Source organism: Stegostoma tigrinum, chromosome 2 (assembly GCF_030684315.1).
Source record: "Stegostoma tigrinum isolate sSteTig4 chromosome 2, sSteTig4.hap1, whole genome shotgun sequence".
NCBI classification, from domain to species: Eukaryota; Metazoa; Chordata; class Chondrichthyes; order Orectolobiformes; family Stegostomatidae; genus Stegostoma; species Stegostoma tigrinum.
This window is the reverse complement of record NC_081355.1, coordinates 108,924,272-108,949,538: the sequence shown is the minus strand read 5'-3', so window position 1 is coordinate 108,949,538 and position 25,267 is coordinate 108,924,272. Positions and strand designations below refer to the sequence as shown.

The following is a 25,267-nucleotide window of genomic DNA, read 5'->3' as shown; positions in this document are numbered from 1 at the left end:
TTTCAAAATTTCTAGTTTGCTGGCACCAATTGCCTTTTCTTTGGCATCGAAATGTAATCCCTGTACATGGTTGTCCACGTTAGGATGACCTTAGAGCTTTGTTCTAAATTCTCTCATGGGATGTGAATGTCACAGACCAGCAATTATTGTCCGTCCCTAGTTGCCCTTGAGAAGGTGGTATTGAGTTGCCTTCTTGAACTGCTGGGGTCCATGCGCTGTAAGTCGATCCATAATACCATTAGAAGGGAAATTCTAGGGTCTTGACCTGTGACAGTGAAGGAGTGGCAATATCTTTCTAAGTCAGGATAGTGAGTGGCTTAGAAGGGACCTAGTGGTGATGGTGTTTACATTTATCCACTGCCCTCGTCCTTCTATATGGGTATGGGTGTGGTTGTAGATTTGGGAGGTGCTATCTAAGGGTCTTTGGTGTATTCCTGCAGTGCAGCTTGTAGATAGTACATGTTGCTGCTACTGAGCATCGGTGATGGTTTCTTTCGGATGTGGTGCCTGTCATATGCACTGTTTTGTCCTGGATGTAGTCAAGCTTCTTGAGAGTTGTTGGATCTGCTGTCATCCAGGTAACTGAGAAATATTCTATCCCAGTCCTGACTTATGCCTTATAGATAGTGCACAGGTTTTGGGGAGTCAGGAGGTGTGTTCCACACTGCAGTATTCCTAGCCTCGAAGCTACTTTTGTATTTATATGGCAGTTCTATTGAGTTTCTAATCAATGGTAACCCTCAGGATGGTGGGGATTTAGTGGTGATAGCATAATTGAATGTCAGGGGATCTCCATCCAATAAGAGGCAAGATAGTCATTGCCTGGCATTTGTCTGCCACAAATGTTACTAGCCACTTGCCAGTCCAAGACTGGATATTTTCCAGGTCTTGTTTTATTTGTACATGGACTGCTTCAGTACTTAATAAGTCACGAAAAGTTCTGAACATCTGCACTCAGACCTTCTAATGGAGGGAAGGTCATTGATGAAACTGCTGAAGATGTTAGGCTCTCTGTTTCTTTCTTGAAACAAGGCCTGGATCATCTCTATCCGTCACTGCTCTTCTTTGTTTGGCCAAACTCATCTGCGCTTCGAACAAATTCTACAGGTCAAAGGTATGGCTTTGGGTACCCACTTGTGGCCAGTTATGCCTACCTTTTTGAGAATTACATGGAACATTCCTTGTTCATCTTCATCACTTTGTCACATCATAATATTCCTGTACCAACATGGCTGTCTCAGGACTGCTGCAGTGCTCCAGTGAAGCATAAAACAAGCAGGACTAACAACGCTTCATCATTGGCGTAGATACCCTACAGAGCTCAGAACTCAACATTGAGATCATCAACTTTATAATGTGAATCCTTTTCTCCATGTTTGTTACCTATCCACAGGTCCTGGTCTGTACTGGTTGCTCCCAGCACCGCTGGTCCATTTTCACCTGTTCATGTGTCCCATTTGCATCCATTCTGCATTTATCTCTCTCCTGGTTTATCGTTCGCAATCCCTTTGTCTCCCCCACACCCGACAGCATTTGCAGTTACTTGTTTTACATTTCAGTAAACCAATTGATTTCTTTCTCTTCGGCTTGGACACAGGCTAACATATGTAGGAAGTGCCGCCACATTGTAGACACACATGGCCTAGAGTTCTTAAAAGGTGGATGGCCTTAAGGGCAAAGTGCATGTACAGCATATATTAAATGTGTTTTTGTTTCTTCCGGTAACTACACATTTACACATTTTCCTTAATACTGGTGCACATAGCAAAATTCATTACATAGTGGAAAAATATTGGTAGGGGTCCAAAAAATCGACACGTTATTGCCGGCGTCCACCACAACATCCACTCCCTAGTCACTAACCCCTCTCTCAGGCAGTTGTCTAAGACTGAACCAGACTATTGGTATTGTTGGTGTCATTGATCCCAAGGTTTGCTACTAACCATATGACTACGCCATCGTTAAGAGTTGCCTCTTTCTACATGTGTATCATCATCCAATTCTGAGTTTGCCTCAGCTTATCTGCTGCTGAAAATCTTTAAACTGCCTTTGTTACAAAATATTAACTCCTCTAATTTTTTAAAATAACTTTTTATATGGAACCAATTCACCCTTAACTTCCACGCTACAGAGTTATACAGCCAAGGATTTATTTTCAAATTTTTATCCACGCCTTTACCCGTCCGTATCTATGCAGCATCCTCCAATCGTTCAATACGAAGAAGTTTGCCCTTCCAAATTCTGGGGCTCCTGAGCATTCCCAATTTATTGACTTTGCCACTTGTGGAACCTTCAGCTTTAACCTTTTGAGAATTTCAACCTGTAACTGCATGTTTTTTATTTCAATCTTTATAACCTTCATTAAAACCCCTCTTTGGTAATGGTTCAGTTCATTGACTCTAATATTTCCTAATGTGGCTCAGTATCAAATTTTGTGCCACTTCTATGAAGCACTTTGGGATATTTTGCTAATTTAGGGATGGGTATATTGATTAAGTTGTTATTGTGCATCTCATTAAAGATATACTTGTTAAATTTAATTTTAGTTAAGTAAATCTTTACACTCTTTTGTGCCTCACTATTTTCTTAACATTTTCAAATTTCTCTGAATTGTAATTGTATACCATTCTCGTATGTTGTTTGTATACTGAAATCTAAGTCACGTTCTTAGTGTATTGAAATCAATGTCAAAAATCGCATGACGTTATCTTATAGTCCGCCAGGTTTATTTGAAATCACAAGTTTTTGGAGCATAGCCCCTTCGTCGGGTACAGTGAGAGGAGAGCACACAGACACTGAGTTTATAGGCAGACAGATGAAGGATCGTGAGATTAAAGGATCATACAGCTGGTGTGAGTAGAGTGAACAATCTAACATGGCTGACTGACCCTCCCCACCTCCATTGAATCTTTAATCATTCATACATTCCTGCATTCTAGAAACTGCTAGAGCAGGTATGAAGAACTCTTTTAGAAAGGCATTTTATAAATTCCTGCTTTCAGAATAAAACCACCCTGATTCCAGATTAAAACTCTGAGAAAACATTCTGCACAAGGCCTCACACCTACCATTAAGTGTCACATTTTCTGTATTCCTCTTGCTCTGCCTGTTTGAAGTTTGAAAAATTAGGAGTTACTTGGTTTATATTCAAGATTTCTCTTCATTATTGAAAAAATAAAGGTGAAAGACTGAAGCCCACCATGGCGCAGTTGCAATAACTTATTCATCCTGAATGTAAACATTGATGTCTACTTTTGGAGTTTGCAACTATGTGGTGCCATTCACTCATTTATGGAGCATCACCACCTAGCCATTGAAGTTAGCTAGGTAAAAAAAAATGTAATGAAAAGTATTTTCACCAGCACCTTCAAAGGCAAGCTTGCAGTAGCAATCATAAATGCTGCTGCTGGTTATTTATTTCTGTCCTCGGATTCGAGAGCAAGTTTTGCAGCTTGAAAATAAACTATTTCCAAACAGGTATGCATTGCTGACCTGTTGCATCATGTTCTGGTGCTGTGGAATCTTTGCATAACATCTATGACTCTAATATAAAAGGATGGAATTCAGAACACCAGCCAAGTAAAACATTAATTCGATGATATGAGTATAGTGTTAGAGGTTGCAACGTTTGAAAACCAGCAGCTCTATATAACACTGAAATTAGCTCTAACTTCTTGATATTTACCTTTAGTTTATTCAGTCAGGTACCAAGTGAAAACAGTTACTGAGTAATGCAAGCAGCACCTTCTAACTGATCAATGCTTTTTATGTAAATAAGACTCTTGGAGTGGTGTGCGCTGTACTGTAGAGAGAAAAGAAACCTAGGTGATAAGTGAATCAACCAAAGACTGTCAGAAAGATTTTTCTCAGAGGTTTTAAATAATAATGAAGGCTGTAGCAAGAAAAAGAAGTTGAGTGAGGTGGTGGATGGTAGGAGAAAAGCTCCATAAGAGGAGAGGTTGACCCAAAAGATCTTAATTGCTGCTGTGAGAGAAAGATGAAATGCATTGTATTGTAGCTCACAGTCAAAACATAGCTGAAATCTGAGAACTTTGGTAAAGGATTCTGTCAATAACAATTCTTATTTCTCAAGTCACTGCATTTAGGCTCTCCTGTGACCAAGAACACTTCTATCAATAGAATTCACGAAAGAATATTTAGAAGTGTGCCACAAATACTTTTTACGCAAAATATTTGTGGTTACCTTTGCTAAGTCCTAAAGACTATGTTCCCTGTTTAATAGTGTTCTTAAAAATATTATTTTAGATGCAAACTCGAATATTATGTCCCTGAACACCAAAACAAAAGTAGAATGATGTTTCATTTGCTATTTTTGCTTTCTTTTATGCTTTGCATAAATTAGTTGCCATGATATGTCCACATGGCTATAGTGATTGAACTTCAAATTAATTGGCTGCCCAAATAATTAACTTCTGAATATCCTGAAGATATAATGGGATTCAATAAATGTAGTTCTTCTTGATCTATATGACATTTGTTTTACAATATTGAGACTGTCCAAAGAAGTAGATCCGAATCAACGTTCAAATTTTGATGTCACATCTCATTAAAGTAGTAGTGAATATTTTGGAGATTAAACAATTTGGCTTATCATTCACAATCTCAAGGAACATTTAGTGGATGGTATCAAACTTTAAAGGCCATATTTTGAGCTTACTGTGAGGAATGCCCTAATGTTTAGGATAAAGGAATTTCCTCTTATTGTTTGCCTTTAGGGAAGCACCTGATAAGTTCATTGGATTCATTCCTTTTGAACTGATCCTGGAACTTGAGGTGAAATGACCCTTTAATTTGTAATGTAAAGCTTAGAAACTATACTTTTCACCAATGTGTCAAATTTCTGAGAAAAACTGACCCTTTATTTTACCGATGCAGCCAGATGTGCTGAATTTTCCAAGGAATTACTGTTTTCTTTCACATTTCCAGTATATGGTGTTTTTTGCTTTTGTTTCAAATTATTTGAATTGGATGAAAAACATTCCAAAATATTTCAATAAAACAATAATAAATCAAATTTAACAAACTAAGTAAAACAGTTAAAAAGGCCATAACTTGGAAATTTAGTTGGAGACAAGATGGTAGTATTGTTACTTGTCTCTGGGTACCTATTAAGAGTGAGGTTCAGTTGACTATATCAAATGAAAAAGAAATGCATTTGTGCAAATTTGTAGTGAGTACTTCAAGCAAAACAGAAGAGCCACAGTGTCAGGTTGATACATTAAAATAATACTGTGACAGGAAGGATAGTCAGGAGAACAGTGTGTTAACAGTGGTGAAATAAATAGGGAACAAAATAAATATTAGATATAACAAGGTGGAGAGCTTGATGAATGCAGCAGCCCAAGCAGCACCAGAGGAGCAGGAAGGCTGACGTTTTGGGCCTAGACCCTTCTTCAGAAATGGGAGAAGAAAGATCTGAAGAAGAATCTAGGCTTGAAACGTCAGCCTTCCTGCTCCTCTGATGCTGCTTGGCCCACTGCGTTCATGTAGCCCTACACCTTGTTAACTCAGATTCTGCAGCATCTGTAGTTCCTACTATCTCTAAAGTAAATATTAGCATGATTTGGGAAAGAATCAGAAATTAAAAATTCTTAGATCAAGCCTCGAAGAATAAATTTGATAATTTAGAGTTGCTTGAAAAGTTAGATGAAATTTTATGCTATCTCTCAACAATTGTTTGCAAATTATTGTAAGTCAACACGGTCAACACAGTAACAAAGGCGATTTAATACAACAAAATGTGAGGCTGGATGAACACAGCAGGCCAAGCAGCATCTCAGGAGCACAAAAGCTGACGTTTCGGGCCTAGACCCTTCATCAGAGAGGGGGATGGGGTGAGGGTTCTGGAATAAATAGGGAGAGAGGGGGAGGCGGACCGAAGATGGAGAGAAAAGAAGATAGGTGGAGAGAGTATAGGTGCCACAATGATGCCACCCGAAGGTTGCAGGAACAGCAACTCATATTCCGCCTGGGAACCCTGCAGCCTAATGGTATCAATGTGGACTTCACCAGTTTCAAAATCTCCCCTTCCCCAACTGCATCCCTAAACCAGCCCAGTTCGTCCCCTCCCCCCCACCACCACACAACCAGCCCAGCTCCTCCACTCCACCTACTGCATCCCAAAACCAGTCCAACCTGTCTCCGCCTCCCTAACCTGTTCTTCCTCTCACCCATCCCTTCCTCCCACCCCAAGCCGCACCCCCATCTACCTACTAACCTCATCCCACCTCCTTGACCTGTCCGTCTTCCCTGGACTGACCTATCCCCTCCCTACCTCCCCACCTATACTCTCCTCTCCACCTATACTCTCCTCTCCACCTATCTTCTTTTCTCTCCATCTTCGGTCCGCCTCCCCCTCTCTCCCTATTTATTCCAGAACCCTCACCCCAACCCCTCTCTGATGAAGGGTCTAGGTCCGAAATGTCAGCTTTTGTGCTCCTGAGATGCTGCTTGGCCTGCTGTGTTCATCCAGCCTCACATTTTGTTGTCTTGGATTCTGCAGCATCTGCAGTTCCCATTATCTCTCAAAGGTGATTTAATGTTTGAATCACTGATGGAGGACTTTTGAAAGGATTGAGTAAGCACAGTCAATTTTGAAAATTAACTTATTAAAGGGATATTGCAAGTTCTTTTGATTCATACAGCAAATAAATATAAACTTTTGTAACAGTGGATGGACATTTATTAGTATAAAACAATATTGTTTGGAATGATAACTTTTCAAAATTCATTGGGATTATACAACACAATATAGCACATTAACAGCTCCTTTGGCCCACCAAACCTGCACCGATTCCTAATTCTAATTCAGATCCACTACTTACTGTCAATGTGGGATTTCTGTTCCTCTGTTCGCCTCCTATTCATATGTCTATCAAAATATGTCTTAACTGTTGCTCGCATATCTGCTTCCACCATCTCCACTGGCAGTGCTTTCCAGGAACCTACCATACTCTGTGGATTCACATCCAATCTGCTCAGTGTCCTAACTTGGAAGTATATTGCCGTTCCTTCAGTATTACTTGGGAAAATTCCTAGAACTCCCCTTCTAACAGCCAAGCAGGTGTACTGACACCAAGTAGGCTGCAGCAATTCATGAAGGCAGCTCACTATTGCCTTCTCGAGAGCATTTAGAGATGAGCAATAAACACATGCCTACTGAATCATGTCCACATCCCATAAAACAATTCCCAGGGCATTGGACTGGCTGTGGAAATGATGCCGACAGAGAGCTGAGACCAAATTCCTTGCAGAACATTTTCTGAGTGATTTTATTTTTGGGATATGTTAACCTAATTCGGTAGGTGTGTTCGGACAGGGAAAGATTATCATCCAGTACTATCTGATCGCACACAATACTGGGACAGATGGATAGGATAGAATAGAGAATAGTATGTTAATACCTGGAGTTGAAATAAATGAAAAAACTAAAGCTTGTTAAATCAGATTTATATTGCTTATATGCGAATGCATGGGTAGATTGGCATGTGGAGTGATCAAAGGGACCTGGTTGAAGGAAGGGGCAGTACTAGCTGTTAAATATTCCCAATTTAGGTGTACAAGAATGTGAGGAAAGGCATCAGTACTGGTTCAGGACAGCATTGTTGTATTGGTGGAATCAGATATCTTGGAGGATTTGTAGAATCAATTTGGCTAGAACTAATCAACAGGAGGGGTGTTTTCATGTTGCTTGGTGTAGTCTACAGGCCACCAATTGAATGGAAGGACGTCAAAGAACAAGTCTGCAAGGAAATTATAGTCAAAAGCATTATAGGTTAGTAATTATGAATGGTTTTAATTTGAATAAAGACTGGGATAATGGTAGTGTTAAGGACAGAGAGGGGCAAGTCTTCTTTGACAACAAAGTATGGAGCTAGGTGAACACAGCAGGCCAAGCAGCATCTTAGGAGCACAAAAACTGACGTTTCGGGCCTAGACCCTTCCGTCAGCTTTTGTGCTCCTAAGACCCTGCTTGGCCTGCAGTGTTCATCTTCATCTTCATCTTCATCCAGCTCCACACTTTGTTATCTCGGATTCTCCAACATCTGCAGTTTCCATTATCTCTGAGGCAAGCCTTCTCTGATTGTGTTCAGGAAAATTTTCTACAGCTGTAAGTGCCCAATCACAAGAAACAAAGTGTTGCTAGGCTTGGTTGTTGGAAATGAGTTACGTCAAATACCTAGATGTCAGTGGAGGAAAATTTAGGGGACACTGATCATTGTCCCATGAGATTTCAGATAGCAGTAAAAAATAGTAGCAGACAATTCAGAATGAAACTGGGGAAATGCTTACTTCAGTGGGGCAAGAACAGAGTTGGCCAGATAGCCTGGAGCTCTCCATATAGCTCATACCCTCTAAGCGGGTAGCAGTCTGATTAACCTCTTCAGCATCCTCTCCAAAACCTCCACATCCTTGCTGTAATGTGATGTCCAGAATTGAACACAATGCTCTAACACTGACCTACCCAAAGCCTTTATAAAGCTGCAACATGACATCCTGACTGTTGTACTCAGATCCCCGACCAATAAAGGCAAGCATGCCATATGCCTCTTTTACCGCCCTATCTACTTATGTGGCCACATTCAGGAAGCTGTAGACTTGAACCCCAAGATCCTTTTGTACATCAATGCTGTTGAGGGCCCTGCCATTAATCTCACAAAGTGCAGCACCTTACATTTGCCCGGATTAAACATCATCTGCCATTTCTTCATCTATATCTGTAACTGATCTATATCACTGCATCCACAATTCCATTGATCTTTGTATTGTCTACAAATTTACTAACCTACCCTCTATATTTTCATGTAGGTCATTTATATATTTCACAAACAGATTATATATTTCAATCAGATGAAGGGTCTAGGCCCAAAACGTCAGCTTTTGGGCCCCCAAGATGCTGCTTGGCCTGCTGTGTTCATCCAGCTCTACACTTTTTGTTATCTCAGATTCTCCGGCATCTGTAGTTCCTATTATCTCAAATTGTCCTAAGCTGTTTAAACTGGTTCTGTGCAATGTGGTGCAGTGTTAATAGAGGCAAAGGATATGGGGATCAAATGACAAGTCAGTTATTTTTGACACAAATCAAATATGTGGTAATATCAATATTCAACATTGGAGAAGAGAGCCAGTTTTTGGTGTTGGGTTTAAAAATAAGGGGAAAACAAATTCTGACGATTGAGTCTCTTTGGAATTTTGTTCCTCAAAAGCCATTAGATACAGAATTTTTAAATATTTTTACAGCAGTGGTAGATGATTCTTGATTATCAGGGGCATGAAAGAATATTGGGGTAAACAGGAATGTAGAATTGAGGGTAAAATCAGATCAGCTCGTGAGGGCTCCAAGAACCGTGTGACCTATTCTTCTCTGTACCTATGTTCTCTAACATGTTGAAGTTTACATATTGAATAACACTGCAGATAGTTGTGGATCATTAACCCTTTGAATGATCTGTCATGAGTTCATAACATGATTTTAAACTGTTTCATTAGAATTTACTGCTATAACCATGCAATTTGAAATTCATTCATATTGCAATCAGAGATAATATTATGGTGGACTTTTTATCAAGAAGATGAAAACGAATGTACTGATCAGGATAGATTCGTATATAATATGATCATTATGGAAAACTTTGTGTATTTAATATAAATCTATTGTTGGCAAAGTAAAATCAGTACATAAAATAGAAATGATGATGATGATAAAATTATAATGCAAAATGAAACTACGTCTCATTAAAACCTTTTCATTTTCTTTCTGCGGGGCATGTGATGAAGGTTCATAAAGAATTGCAGTTTGGGTTAGAGAACTTGGGTTCTACAGGACTTACATACTTAATGGTAAGTCCTGGGGAGTGTTGCTGAACAAAGAGACCTTGGAGTGCAGGCTCATAGTTCCTTGAAATTGGAGTCACAGGTAGACAGGACAGTGATGGAGAAGTTTGGAATGCTTGCCTTTATTGATCAGCGAGCTTAGGAATTGAGAGGTCATGTTGCAGCTGCGCAGGATATTGGTTAGGCCACTATTGGAATACTGTGTTCAATTCTAGTCTCACTGCTATAGGAAGAATGTTGTGAAACTTGAAAGGGTTCAGAAAAAATTGACAAGGATGTTGCCAGGGTTTGAGGGTTTGAGCTATAGAGAGAGGTTGAATAGACTGGGCCTAGTTTCCCTGGAGTGTCAGAGGCTGAGGGGTGACCTTCCAAAGGTTTATAAAATCATAAGGGGCATGAATAGGGTGAATAGCCACAGTCTTTTCCCCTGGGTGGGGGAGTCCAAAACTAGAAAACATAGGTTTAAAGTAAGAGGGGAAAGATATAAAAGGGACCTAATGAGCAACTTTTTCATGCACAGGATGGTGCGTGTATTGAATGAGCTGCTGGAGGAAGTGCCTGAGGCTGGTACAATTACAACATTTAAATGGCATCTGGATGGGTATAAGAACAGGAAGGGTTTAGCGGGATATGTTCAAAATACTGGCAAGTGGTACTAGATTAATTTAGGATGCCTAGTCAGCATGGACAATTTGGATCGAAGGGTCTGTTCCACGCTGTACAACTTTGACTCTAAGTGGAGGATATGTAGCTTAAAATTTAATTTGTATCTCTACATTGTGTTAGGAATTTGGAAGTTATTGTTTTCATTTTCATTTTAGATTTATTCTGTGTGTGGTTTTGGGATGTCTGGAAATTTGTTTGCATGCATTTAAATTAAGTCTTTAATACACTTGAGAATCTTACATTGCAGTAGAGAGGAAGGTAAGGATGAAATACTGTGTTGCCCACTGACAGGAGTGATACAGAAATTCAGTAACATTCAGCAGAGTGCAGGTTTCATTCAAATAGAATTGGTCTATAACCAATGTTTACGTCAGATACACTGTTAATTTAGTGGTTCTAAAAGGTTAGAAGTAAAGAAACCCTGAGTGGCTGAGAAGTCAGTAAGACAAAAGCTCCAGGAACAGAAGGTTTATGAAGTGTCAGAGAGGTCGACAATCTACAAGTCAGTTAAAGTTTACATAATACATGTTAAGTAATAAGTGAGCTAATTTAGCAGTTTGTTTAAGGAACCCAAGGAGAGATACTATCTAAGGAAAGCCATATTTTGAAAAGAAACTGCTTGCATTTGACCAAAGAACTTTAAAACAGAGACAATGCTGACCCTTCATTGACGTTTGTGTGTCTGTAATGAAGTTGTGGAGGGTGAAAAGGCAGAATCCCTGTATGGTATTTGTCATAAGTTTATCTTAATTAGTTCTTGTGGTTTAGCATAAGTGTATGTTTTTCTTTTGTGTACTCAACATTTATATTCTTTTGTTAAACATACATTGGCAGGCTTTCATGGATGTGTTAAGTAACAGATCTTCATGGTACAGCAACAGCAAAAATAAAACTTGCCATTTTTCAGCGCAGGTTCCATTCTGGGATTTGATTTGTCCAGTATTACCATCATTTGGGATCATAACATTTTCAAGTATCGGGATATATTTGGATAGATTTTAAGCTACGCTATAAATTTTATGCACTGCTAGATACAACTCAACAATTCATGGGCTGAGGCATGATATTCTATGCCTTTGTCTCTTAATTCCATACCCAGGCCAAATAGGTCCTGAACCTTTAGGGATATTTTCAGTTTTGGCATCACACTTGCATCTAGAGCAAGTGCAAAGCAAGATGGAGAATTGGTAATTTTCAGATGTGTTCAATGGAATGTAAAAGTGCAGCTAGCTGCTTCGATCAGCTTAACAGACCAGGAGGCAGGCAAGTTGGGCTAACACCATAAGGAAGCAAGATCAATGCTGGCATTAAATCAGGAGTTATAAGAACAGGAAAAAAAATTCAGCTCCTTGAACCTGTTTAAATCAATTAATTGATTATTGATCTGTGCCTTAACTCACTTTACTCCCTTTGATCCAAACTGTTTGATGTTTTTAGTTTGGGGGTGATTCTTCTGCATTTTGTGGAAAAGTCCCCATTTAAGTTTACTCTTACATTGATAAAAATTTAGTCATTTATCATTTAAGGTGGTCAATTAGATTATGACTGACCTTCTAAATACAAGCTGGTACAAATCATGTTCACGTATCCGATCCTCAAATTTTAATAGGTTAAAGCCTTAATAATGTGCTGAGTCTACACTGTAGTCTCATAACCCTCTTCCATATGTTATAAGTAAACCTGAATGCAATAACTTGAGATTAAGTTTGACCTAGGCTCTATAACAGATTTATCATTCCTGACTTTTGCCTAGAGAGAATAACCAACATTCAATAGCTTTTCTTTTACTTTCTGCACATATGTACTAGCTTCTAGTGTCTATTTGTGTAAGAATGTTTGAGTCAGTTTTGCTCTGCAGTTCCTAGCTTATCGTTATTTTCTAAATATTAAAATTTGTCTTCTTGGACTCAAAATGGAAGCCTCATATTTATCCATATTGCCATAATTTTGAGAACTAATTTGTGCTGTCCATAGCATTTCTTGCCATTTCATATATTGTGAATGTTTATATATCTTTATTTTGAAAGTTTAAAATATTTTAATTAAGTTATGTATTTTGTTTTGCAGCCAGAAAGTGAAGTGTCTACCACAGCTGATGACTATACATCAGAGGTAAATATTTTGTAAAGAATGCATGATATTTGGGGCTCAAGATTATTAGAAATTATCTTCTTTTATTTTGTAAATGTAAATATTGGTAGAACAACAAAGTACTCCACCAGAAGGATAATGGAGAGAGATACTCCAGAAGGGATTAAGAATCTGCCCCAGCAAATTCAAAGGGAATTTATAGGTGCTTAGACTTTCTCAGTCCATGATCTATTCTAAAATTATTTCAATGAGTTTAAGAGTAGCCAGACTTTTTCATCAGCCATTTATATCTTGGAGTTCTGAAGGACACGAACAAGGCACTTCTGGAGGCACTATCAAAAAAGTAATTATTGGATCATGGTTCCATTCTGCAGAGCTGGAAATGAGCAACCATAACACCTCTATTTAAAAAGACCTACACGCTGAACATCAGTAATTCTAATGAGGTGGGCTTAGTATAGTAACTCATGGATATCTGCATTTGTACAATTAAACACAAAAATCAAGGAGTTGTTGTCAGCATTTCAATACAACTGTCGAGGGTGTGCACTTTATCTATCCTGCATATTGTACTTGGAAATGCTAGAAGTTGTCAACAATTTCAACTGTTTTATTGTTAGTGTCTTTCAAAACCCGAGAAAAAAGCTACATTTTGTTGAATGAGGATTTTAATGGAGTTTTCATTTATAAAAGGGCTCAGACTAATGTTTCAAAATCTTGTAGAACAGAAAATTATTCCAGAAAGATTAGCGAGATTTATTCATTTCAGAGGACATTTCAGTTTTTAAAGAAAGATGATAGGTGATTTCTGTTGAAGGGTATGACAATGTAAGGAATGAAAATGAAAGCCTGGAATATTTAGAATATATTCAAAGAATGGAATGAGAACTGAAAGCATATACAAACAACAGACAAATTTTGAATGCTGTCATGAAATATTCTCACAGAGAATATTGGAGACAATCATGCAATCATTCCAGACCTGAATGAATGCTGCTGCTGGAGAAATTACGGTTGGATCAGTAGCCTTTCTTAAATCTTGTGTATAAATTATGGAACTTTGAAATGCAATAGGAAGTTTATTGCAAAGATTTTGAAAAATTTACTTTGCCTAAATGAGAGATGTGACCCCTCATATACACCAAGCAGAGAACATCAGGGCGTTAAGCAGAATTGAACAAAGTAGATAGAGCTGAAGGGAGCAAAAGTTGTGCAACTTTGATGTACCACAGTTCTCTGTGAGCCTTCAGCAGTGAAAAATAATGTTTAACAGCACAAATTTAGAAGAATGAGTGGTGATGTAATTGAGACATGTAGAATTCTTAAGAGGCTTGTCAGGCTAAATACTAATTTCCCCTCATGGGAGAGTCTAGGACCAGAGGGTATACTCTCAGAATGAAGGGTGCCAATTTAAGACTGAAATAAGGAATTTCCTCTCTGAGACTTGAGTCTTTCGAACTCCTAGCTACAGAGAGCAGTGGGGCAGAGTCTTTGTGTGTATTTAAGTCTGAGTAAATTGATTCTTGATTAGTAGGGGTATCAAGGATTACAGGGAATGGGCAAAAAAATATACATGAGAAATGTTGGATCAGCCCTGATCCTGTTGAGTGGGAGTGTCTGCTTGAGCGGCTGGATGGCTTACTCCTGTCGCTGTATCTTTTGGTCTTTTGGAATGTGGAGGATGCACCTTAGTGCTAGGAGTCCAAGACAATACTGTGTTGCTGTGATGGGCAAAGTATGCTGATTGGTTGGGCATGTGATTTGGTAATGTATGTTAGCATAGGTTAATACTTTATAAGTTAAACCTATCAAGAAGGTACCGATTGCATGTTTACTAGCTTTTTGCTTTAGTCATAGCCTCAAGTTCAACCTCCAGCTTCTTGTTTGCACAAAATAAGTAAAGACTGATGAGTGAAGCTACTGCAAACATTTGAGAGAAGAAAACAACGTTCTTAATTTGAGATGTTTTAATGTTCTTTTTAATTAAAAGTGACTATTAATGATTTGGGTTCAATTTGTGAAGGATGTGAAAAGTTATAAGAATGTTTTGGTGAAATACGGAATGGCCCGACTGTTCGACAACGGTGTAATGAAATGAGTTGAACTATTTCACATGCTGCTCACTTGTACTAATGTTAATGATTTTTTTTTTGAAAGATTTTAGGAATGGATGAGAAAATGCTTAAAAATATTATTTGGTTTGTACAGGCAAATGGTTGTTGTACAGTGCAACAAGAAACTGTATTTAAAGCAGAAGATATGATGAGGGTACAGTATGAAGTCAAACAACTTGCTGCATATTTAACCACAGCTACTGACTGAATTTTTTCCAAATGGTTAGAACAGTTCCCAGAGTATAAGTCTGTATAATTGCCTTCATTCATTGAGGTGAGAGTTAATTCCAGCTGATATCAGGCTGTTTTTGGTTGAATGTTTTTGGTTCAATAAGGATCCTTAGCAAGACTGAGGATAATGGAAATTGGGGAAAACATTCTTCCGGTGTGATTGTTAGAGGGCGGTGCATCATTGTATTCCTCATGGTAGTGTCCATAAGACCATAAGACATAGAAGTGGAAGTAAGGCCATTGGGCCCTGTGCCCAATCATCTTTAGCTGGTCAGTCAATGCCTTCCTTCCATCATACGGTCTATAATGAAGATGTTCGTTGATTGCGTAATGTTCATTTATGAATTCTCAGAGACTGACACAGCCTATGTCTCTATGTGGCAAGTCCTGAACAACATTCTTGCTTTGGTGATAAGTAACGATTTCCCCTGACCAGTGCCAGGAAATGACCATCCCTCTTTCAAGTAAGATTCTAATCATTTCCCCTTGACATAGTGCAAAATGGCAGCAGTGTCTACCATCAATAAGATTCACTGCACCATCTCACGAAGATTCCTTAGATAGCGCCACTTGACCTATGGTCTCTACCGTCGAAAAGGAGAAGATGTAGAGGTGTCGGTGTTGGACTGGGGTGGGTAAAATCACACAACACCAGGTTATGGACGAACAGGTTTATTTGAAATTGCCGGCTTTCGGACCGTAGCCCCTTTATCATGTGAAGTGAGAGAGAAGCACACAGAACACAAAATTTATGGGCAGAGAGATCAAAAGATTATGCAAATAGTGTGAGTGGAGTGTTGAAAAGTAAGTCTTTGCAGGTGATCAAAAGTGTTAGGCAGGGTGAGTAAAATGTCAACAGCTGAATAACAAGCAAAGGGCTGACCCACAATCTGATTAAATGAGGCAGAGAGATAATTACAAAAAATTAAATGTAAGGGAATCCAAGATCACAGTTGAGGCTGTCTTCATGGGAATGGAACTTGACTATCAGTTTCTGCTCGGCGATTCTGCATTGTTGTGTATCTTGGAGGTTGCCTTGGAGGACTGTCACCTGAAGATCAGAAGCTGAATGTCCTTGACTGCTGAACTGTTCCCCAAATGGGAGGGAACATTCCTGTCTGGCGATTGTTGTGTGGTGTCCACTAATCCATTATCATAGTTTCTGTATGGTCTCGCCAATATACCATGCCTTGGAGCATCTTTGCCTGTAGTATATGAGGTAGACAACATTGGCCAAGTCACCTGAGTATCTACCGTGTACGCTGTGAATGGTGTTCACACATATAATGGCAGTATCCATGTCGATGATCTGACATGTCTTGCAGAGATTGCTGTGGCAAGGTTGCCTTGACATACACTGGATCTGCTCAGATGCGGAGGAATGTGACGGACACCCAAAGATTTTGCAGGACACCCTCATAAGAGCAGGATGTGATTCTCCACTCATTGATTGCCAGTTCTGACATGTCACAGCAAAACCTGCAATGATCTCCTCAGGAGACTAACACAAGATATGACCGATAGAATATACTCTGCTGTTCAGTGCTTCCCCAGAATGGAGAGACTACGCCATGTTGTTTGCAACCTTCAACATGTCGTCGAGGACGGTGAGCATCTCATCAAGATCATCCCTACGCCTCTACTTCTTGTCTACAAACAACCACCAATGAAATTAAAGAGACTGTTGTTCGCAGCAAATTACCCAGCCTACAGGACAACCTTGACCACAACACCACACAACCCTGCCAGTGGCAAACCTCTTCAAGACATGTCAGATCATTGAAATGGATACTACCCTCACACATGGGGACATCACACACCATGTACATGGCATATACTCGGGTGCCTCAGCCAATGTTGTCTACCTCATGTGCTGCAGGCAAAGATGCCCCAAGGCATGGTATGTTGGTGAGACCATGCAGATGCTATGACAACAGATTAATGGACACCACACAACCATTGCCAGATAGTAGTAATGTTCCCTCCCAGTCAGGGAACACTTCAGTGGTCAAGAAAATTCAGCCTCTGATCTTTGGGTAAGCGTCCTCCAAAGTGATATTCAAGATACGTAACAATGTAGAATCGCTGAGCAGAAACTGATAGTCAAGTTCTGTACCCATGAAGACAGCCTCAACTATGATCATGGGTTCATATTGCGCTACATGTGACCTCACAGCACTTCTGTATCTGTAAAATCATCCTTACTATCCTGTTTTAACACCATTACCTTGATAAATTATTACAATCTCTCTAATTAGTTTGTGCAATTTTGGATTACTTGTTACTTTGGTCAGACTCTTGTCATGCAACTCTTACAACTATCATGTTATTCCAGTTGTTTGGTTTGATTCTAGCACCATCTTATATTTAATCTTTTGTGATTATCTCTGTACCTCATTTAGTTGGATTATAGATCATCTCTTTGCTTGTCATTCAGCTGTTGACATTTTACTCTCACTGTCTGACACTTTTGACTGCCTGCAGAGACTTACTTTTCAACACTCCACTCGCTATTTGCATGATCTTTTGATCTCTCTGCCCATAAATTTTGTTCTGTGTGCTTCTCTCTCACTTCACTAGATTAAGAGGTTATGTTCTGAAAGCCTGTGATTTCAAATAAACCTGATGGAATATAACTTGGTGTTGTGTGACTTCTGACTTAAAAGGAAAAGGACAGAAGAAACATGAGAATGTCATGACCTGCAAGTTCTCCTCCAAGCTGCATATTATCTTGGCTTCAAGCTATACCACCATTCCTTTACTGTCATTCAGTCAAATACCTGGAATTCCCTCCCTCACTGCACTGTGTTGTCCCTAGAGACCAAGGAGTATGCCTGTTCACCAGTACTTTCTACAGGGTGACTATTAATGTGCATTAAATTTGACCTAGCTAGCAATGCCCACATCCCAAAATCAACTTCATAAATTTCAAAAATAAGTGAGTTATTTTGTCAACGTTTATAGATGCTCCATGAAAAGCATCCTATCGAGATGCATCATAGCTTGGTGTGAAAACTTGTCCTGCCCAAGACCACAAGAATTTACAGAGGGTTGTGAACGCAGCCCGCTTCATCATACAAACCAGCCTTACATTCATTGACTCCGTCTGTAGTTCTCATTGCCTCTGGAAAGCAGCCAACATAGTCAAAGACTGCTCCCACCATGATTATACTTAGTTCCTGCCTCTTCTATCAGGCAGAAGGGAAAAAAGTTTTAAAAACACATACCAACAGATTCAAGAGCAGCTTCTTCCCTGCTGGGAAGATTTTTGAATGGATCTCTGATATATTAAAGTTGATCTTTCTCTGCAACTTCTTTATTGCTGTAACATTATATTCTGCATTTTGTTCTATTATCCCGATGTACTTGTATCGGTATGATTTGCCTAGATGGCATGTGAAACAATACTTTTTCTGTATCTTGGTACATGTGACAATGGTAAATCAAATCAAATCAATATAGAAATGGTCTGTCTGGTTTAAAAAAAAAGTAATGCTAAATTTTGAAACCTGTGGATTCAAAATGACTTCTCTTATCCCTCTAGCAAATGCAGGAGCTCTTTCTAAAGTAAATAATCCAATTTCCTTTCTTCTTAAGTCTAAATGCAGCATTGATTGGCAAATCAAGAAAACCTCTAAGAGCGAATATATATGAGAGCAGTTGCAAGACATTTTTAATTTAAATCAGTGTTGATGCAGAGAATGATGGCACATAAGGTGGGTTAGGCCCTCTTCAAGCTTCCTCTATTCTTCAAGATATTTTATAGTAAGTCCGTGCAGAGATATTACGACACACCTTTGGATAATTTGCAACTTGAACCCAGTCTTCCTTATTCAGAGGTAAGGATTCTACTGCTGCCCCAAAGAGCCCTCACCTCTACCATCAATTTATTTTTCTAATCAACCCATTCAGAGATGTTATTAAAGACCTCTGGAATAGGTGGGATTTAAACATGGGTCTCCTGGCTCAGGTAGGGGCACTACCACTCCACCACAAGAGCCTTCATCTCTATCAATCAATAAGATTGTAGCTGATTTGGCTCAGCTGCACCATCTGCAGTAATCCATTATTCTTCACCATCTGTTCATCTCCACTATTGGAGAAAGCTTTAATTTCATCTTTCCCACCTCGATTTGGCATGAAGTCAAAATTGTAAAACTATATGGTAAAATTGAAATTTTTATTTTCTGCAACTGGTATTTCTCAGCCTCAATGCACAAATTTGCCCAAAGACACTCTCGAATTATGTGGGGCTGTTTTAACCATTGTGAGTAGCTGATGGTTAATAATGTTCATTAACATTAGCTAACTAACGTTCACTGATACTTTAATGCATAACCTATGTACTAACATTGGTGTTGTGAATTGCTTGACTACCTCACTGGAAGAGGAAAGTATTTTTCTTCTGTGTTTATTTCAACATTTTACAACTTGATATGCAGTTGTAATTTTGGGTATTAACTGAGTCAATAAGGCATCATTCTTTGAAGTAGAGTAACTATATTTTCCAATGAAGGAAATAATTAAATTTCTTCTTAACAATTAGAGTTTAAGGTGACCTTACTGAGTACAATGCTCTGATTTATACCAGATGTATACCAAATTTGTACCAATGTTACTTTGTTCAACCTCAAATGCATAATTGGTCATTGTTATTTGAACACTTTAAAAATCAAATAATTTAAAATACAGGTAGTACACATTTCTCTGAAACTATGATTTTGTTTAACTTTTCAACTTCTGCTTTTCAGCTGACCATACATAATGTATTTTAAGTAATATTTTCCAAAATGGTGCACTCTGTTTTAGTCTCCTTCTTTCTAAAGTTCATGGATGGGAACAATTCTGCAGATGCTAGCAGGATCCTGGACATTTCATTCATATAGTCACTGAACGAATGTGAATCTGAATCTTGAGTGGTTACTTTCAGGGGATAGCAGCCTAGGCCAATCTGATCCTACTGACATTTGTCCATGTACACCTCCTTGCACGAACTAGTGATAAGGATCTTGGATTTTAAGTCTCACTTCCTTAGAAGCTAAAAGTACAATGACATTGATATCTTGTAGTGAGTTAACATTACACAGACCAAGTACTGAATATTAGGTTCTCCGGTCAGAATAGTCCAGTGCCACAGTGTCCGGTCATTGGAGGAGCTGAAATTATTCACTAACATAATGGAAAGTTATCAATCTCCTGCCAATTTTATAAAGATTTGGGCATGTCATGGGCAATATTTTCCAATTTTAATCTTCATTATTTAATTTTTCAGAATGATGATTAGATTATATATATTGCACATAGATTTTATTTATGCAAGACTTGGTAAGATCATTGCTGTGCTCTAATAGTTCATAAAAGTATTCACCTGAAATAATGTAGAATTAATAATGTCATTTTTGTTTTGACCATCAAAGTGCTATGGGTCAAAAAAATAGACAGATTTACCATGCAGCTTTTGAAATGCAAATCGCTGACAATGGTTGCTATAGTGATAAATTGCTCCTAGCTGCATTCTTAATATTAAGTGGACCTCTGAAATTCATTTTTCTCTATTTGTGCCTTTTCTTCAAGATCTTTCAAGCAATGTAAGACTGTACAGGGTTCTAATTAATTTTAATTGCTTCAGGAAGAGGATTTTAGCGTATCAAGAACTTGTTCTGAAAATGATGCGCAGCCCTTTCAGACAAGACTTGAAATAATGGAGGAAGATTTAACTGCAAAGCAACAAGAGATTGAAGAGCTGAACAGAGAGCTGGAAGAGCTGAGAGGGGTTTTCGGTAAAGAAGGTTTCCAGCAGGTAAATTTTCATCGTTCCCTTTTGTGCATTCCTCTCTTTTAAAGCACATTTACTTGAGTTATTATCCTTTCTAAATAAAAAAAAAACTCGGTAAAATATAGCAGACTTTCCTGGTCTCAAAAATTTTTTAAAATTCCTTTTGATTTAATGCTAAATTAAATTTAATGCATTTTTAGAGGCAAACTGTGAAGTCTGGTTTATCCTTCAGCGTAGTGACCTGACTGTTTAAGCATAGTTTGAAAAGAGATGAAGATCATTTTAAATGAAGAAACTGTATTACATTTATCTGATATTGTTTGGACGTATCTCAGCCTCACGGAACTTGTAGTTCCTAGTGAATATTTGGCTAGTGTTGATATGAATTATTTTGATATAGTTCATTATGGAGATTTACATCTAACATCACATATTCAAAATTTAGAATTATTTGACTGGAAGAGACACCCAACCTAAGAATTTTAATACAATATATTCCAACACATTTGAATTCTATTTAAGAAAAGAAGTTTCCCAGTTTAAACTTGCATCTTGACTTCGTTTTAGAATCAGAACTGTGTTGTGGAAATTTACCAAGATCTTGGTGTAGAGCTTATGAAGCTGTATCTCCTAGTACTAAATTTGCATTACTTAAGTTCACTGGTGCTGCAATTCCTGTTATTGGAATCAAATCACTTTGGTTGCAAAGTAATACAAAACACATCATTTCATATGCGAGATTATGCATGCATCATTTCTGTTTTGCTGTATTATGTATAAAATATGCCTTGATGTATGTAGGATATCAAGCCATTTTTAGTTGAGAAATAATTCCATTCAAAGTTTTTACAGGACATAACAATTGAATATTTATTAATTGAATGCTGTATTTATTTTTGTTTATTTTCTGTGCACTTTTCATCTCCGATCTATTGAGGAGTTCTTTCATCCTAATACCCTTGTATTTGTGTGGCTGTTTTCAGAGCAACAAAAATATCAGATGTTGCAAATGTATCATAATATTTCACTGACACACATCTTTGTTCACCTAATATTATGCTATTCGCTAGGAACTATAAGTTCCATGAGGCTGAGATACGTCCAAACAATATCAGATAAATGTAATACAGTTTCTTCATTTAAAAGATCTTCATCCCTTTTCAAACTATGCTTAAACATAACTTTAATATTTATATTGAGTCCTTAACTTTTCTGTATTATTTTAAAAGATCATCTAGCAAACTTTCTAAGTCTGTTTCTAAAGCATTCGCGTAGTTTTTAAACATATTTGGTAATTCAGTTCCCTCTTATGTCTTATTTACATGCCATCACTCAGTGATGTCATCCAGAAACATGCAGTTTCTGCGTGTGCGCTCATGGTGCTTAGCTTTTTTAACTCACTTATGCAGTATGAGTGTCGCTGGCTAGGCCAGCATTTGTTGCCCATCCACATTCGCTGTTGGATTTAACGGGGTGGCTTTTTGGCCCATTTCAGAGGACACTTAACAGTCAACAACATTTGACCAGTAGGATGGTCTCTCCCCAAACTGAATTTTGTGAACATGATGTGTTTTCACAAAATCGTTGATTGTCATTATTGTTAGACTTTTAAATTCCAATTTTTTTTTAATTGAGTCAGTACAGTGATCGTGGGATTTGAACCTCAGTCTCCAGATGATTACTCTGGGGTTCTAGATTACTTAAGTAGCCACAATTTTACTAGGCTATTATGACCCCACCACCAATCATGTAATCATCATCTTGATCTCTTTAAATTGTCAGCTTGTTTATCTGACATGTAATATTAGGTGAGCAAAGATGTGTGTCAGTGAAATATAGGCAAGACTGGAGCTGTTGTATTTTCAGCTCTCGCCAGAGACACAACTCCCCTACCATTAATTTCATTGCCACCTCTCTGAATTCTCTGAAGCTGAACCTTTCATAACCCTACTGTCATATTTGACCCCAAGAAGTGCTTTCAAACCCACATCCACACCTTATGAGCATAAGAAGTATGAGCTTGTTCCCGATATAACATCTACTTCTGCCTCAATTCCACTGCTGCTGACACTCTCACTTGTGCCTTTGTTACCTTTATATGTGACTCTTTTAATGTACTTGTGGCTGGGTGCCCACAACCTGTCTAAAGTAAATCTGAGGGCACTCAAAACTTTGCTTCCCATATTCTAGGAGAGGAGGATGCAGAGATGCTTCAGTGTGATTTTGACAAGCTGAGTTAGTGGACAAATATATAGCAGATGAAGTATATTTTGGACAAATGTAAAGTTATCTAATTTGGTAGTAAAAGCTGGAGGACAGATTATAATCCGAATGACAATAGATTGGGAAGGAGGAGGAATGTTGACCTTCATAGTGTTTAGATTCGAGTATGGGAGCAGGGATGTCTTTCTCTGGTTGTACAGGGTTTTGGTGAGACCCTCCCTGAAGTCTCATGCACAGTTTCAGCCTCCTTATCTGAGGAAGGATGTTCTGCTGGGGATGGATTACAAAAATGGATTTTCAGATTGATTAGAGATCGTGGGAACTGCAGATGCTGGAGAATCCGAGATAACAAGGTGTGAAGCTGGATGAACACAGCAGGTCAAGCAGCATCTTAGGAGCACCTAAGATGCTGCTTGGCCTGCTATATTCATCCAGCTTCACACTTGGTTTTCAGGTTGATTGCCGGGATTACTGGACTGACCTATGACAAGAGAGTGGTGTTTAGAAGAATGAGGAGCATTTCGTTGGAACCTGTAAAATTCTAACAGGACTAGACAGGGCAAATCCAGAAATTATATTCCGAACGACCAAATATTCCCAATTCAAAGGTGACAGTCATAGGATGCTTGGTAGGCCATTTAAGATCAAGATGAGCAGAAATTTGTTGTCCCAGAGGGTGGCAGCCTTTGGACATTTCTGCCACAGAACACAAAAAAGACCAAAACATTGAATGATTTCAAGGAAGAGTTAGATATAGTTCTATGGGCAAAAGGACCCAAAGGATAAGGAGAGAAGAAGGCAAAAGGTACTGAGTTGGATGATCAGCCATAATCATGTTGATTGGCGGATCAAGCTCAAAAGGCTGAATTTTGTTCCAATTTTCTGTGTTTCTCTGTAACTCTCATCATTCTATCCGGGCTCGTTGATCTTCACTGGATCTTAAATTTTAAAATTCTAAGCCTTTCAAATCTCTTCATACCCTGGCATCTCTGCCATCTATGTAAAGACTTCCAGTCTGACAATCCTCTTGGAGTTTGAGATAACAAGGTGTGGAGCTGGAGGAACACAGCAGGCCGGGCAGCATCCGAATAGCAGGAAAGCTGATGTTTTGGGCCTAGACCCTCCTTCAGAAATGGAGCGGGGGTTGGGAAAATGAACTCTGAAATAAATAGAGAAGGGGGGCTGGTGATAGAAGGTGGATGGTGGATCAGGTGGGAGAGATGTCGGATAGGTCAAGGAGGCAGGGATGAAGCTAGAAAAGGTGAGTATAGATAGGAAGTGGGGGTGGGGGTTGGTCAGTGAGGACGGACAGTTTTTAGGAGAGTGGACCAGGAAATGGCTGATGAAATTCAATGTGAGTAAATGTGAGGTTTTGCACTTTGGAAAAAAGAATACAGGCATGGACTATTTTGTAAATGGTGAGAAAATTCGTAAAGCAGAAATACAAAGGGACCTGGGAGTGTTGGTCCAGGATTCTCTAAAAGTTAACTTGCAGGTAGAGTCGGTGATTAAGAAAGCGAATCTAATGTTGTCGTTTATCTCAAGAGGGTTGGAATATAAAAGCATCGATGTGCTTCTGATCCTTTGTAAGGCTCTAGATAGGCCCCATTTAGAATACTGTGTCCAATTTTGGGCCCCACACCTCGGCAAGGACATACTAGCCCTGGAACGTGTCCAGCGGAGATTCACACGGATGATCCCTGGAATGGTAGGTTTAACGTATGATGAACGGCTAAGGATCCTGGGATTGTACTCATTAGAGTTTAGAAGGTTGAGGGGAGATCTAATAGAAACTTACAAGATAATGTATGGTTTAGAAGGGGTGGACGCTAGGAAGTTGTTTCCGTTAGGCGGGGAGACTAGGACCCGTGGGCACAGCCTTAAAATTAGAGGGGGTAAATTTAAAACTGAAATGAGACAACATCTTTATGGAGGGGCCGATAATAGGAGAGAAAATGGACAGGTTGAAGAGGTGGGGTTGAGATGGGGGGTTGGCCCCTCTTGGAATGAGGTCGGGGTGGGGACATTTTAAAGCTGGTAAAGTCCACATTAAGACCATTGGGTTGAAGAGTTTCAAGGTGGAATATGAGGTGCTGTTCCTCCAGTTTCCAGGTGGTGTCGTTGTGACACTGGAGGAGACCCAGGATGGACATTTCGTCCAGGGTGTGGGAGGGGGAGTTGTAGTGGTTTGCGACTTGGAGGTGTTGTCATTTGTCGTGAACCGAGTGTAGGCGCTCCACAAAGTGGTGTCCGAGCCTCCGCTTGGTCTCCCTGATGTAGAGGAGGCCACATCGGGAACAGCAGATATAAT

At 39.0% G+C, this 25,267-nt stretch overlaps 1 protein-coding gene across 5 annotated transcripts in view; it reads left to right on the top strand.

The window, feature by feature from the left end:
- akap9 (A kinase (PRKA) anchor protein 9) overlaps nucleotides 1-25,267 on the top strand; it is a 245,974-nt gene that overhangs the window by 21,468 nt on the left and 199,239 nt on the right. For 4 of the 5 annotated variants that reach the window (XM_048559688.2, XM_048559659.2, XM_048559669.2 and 1 more), the window contains exons 3-5: nucleotides 12,589-12,633; nucleotides 14,821-14,880; nucleotides 20,587-20,757. In XM_048559688.2, the coding sequence (XP_048415645.2) occupies nucleotides 12,589-12,633; nucleotides 14,821-14,880; nucleotides 20,587-20,757 (276 nt within the window). The remainder of the gene's footprint in view (nucleotides 1-12,588; nucleotides 12,634-14,820; nucleotides 14,881-20,586; nucleotides 20,758-25,267) is intronic. The other variant, XM_048559679.2, reaches the window with a different exon arrangement.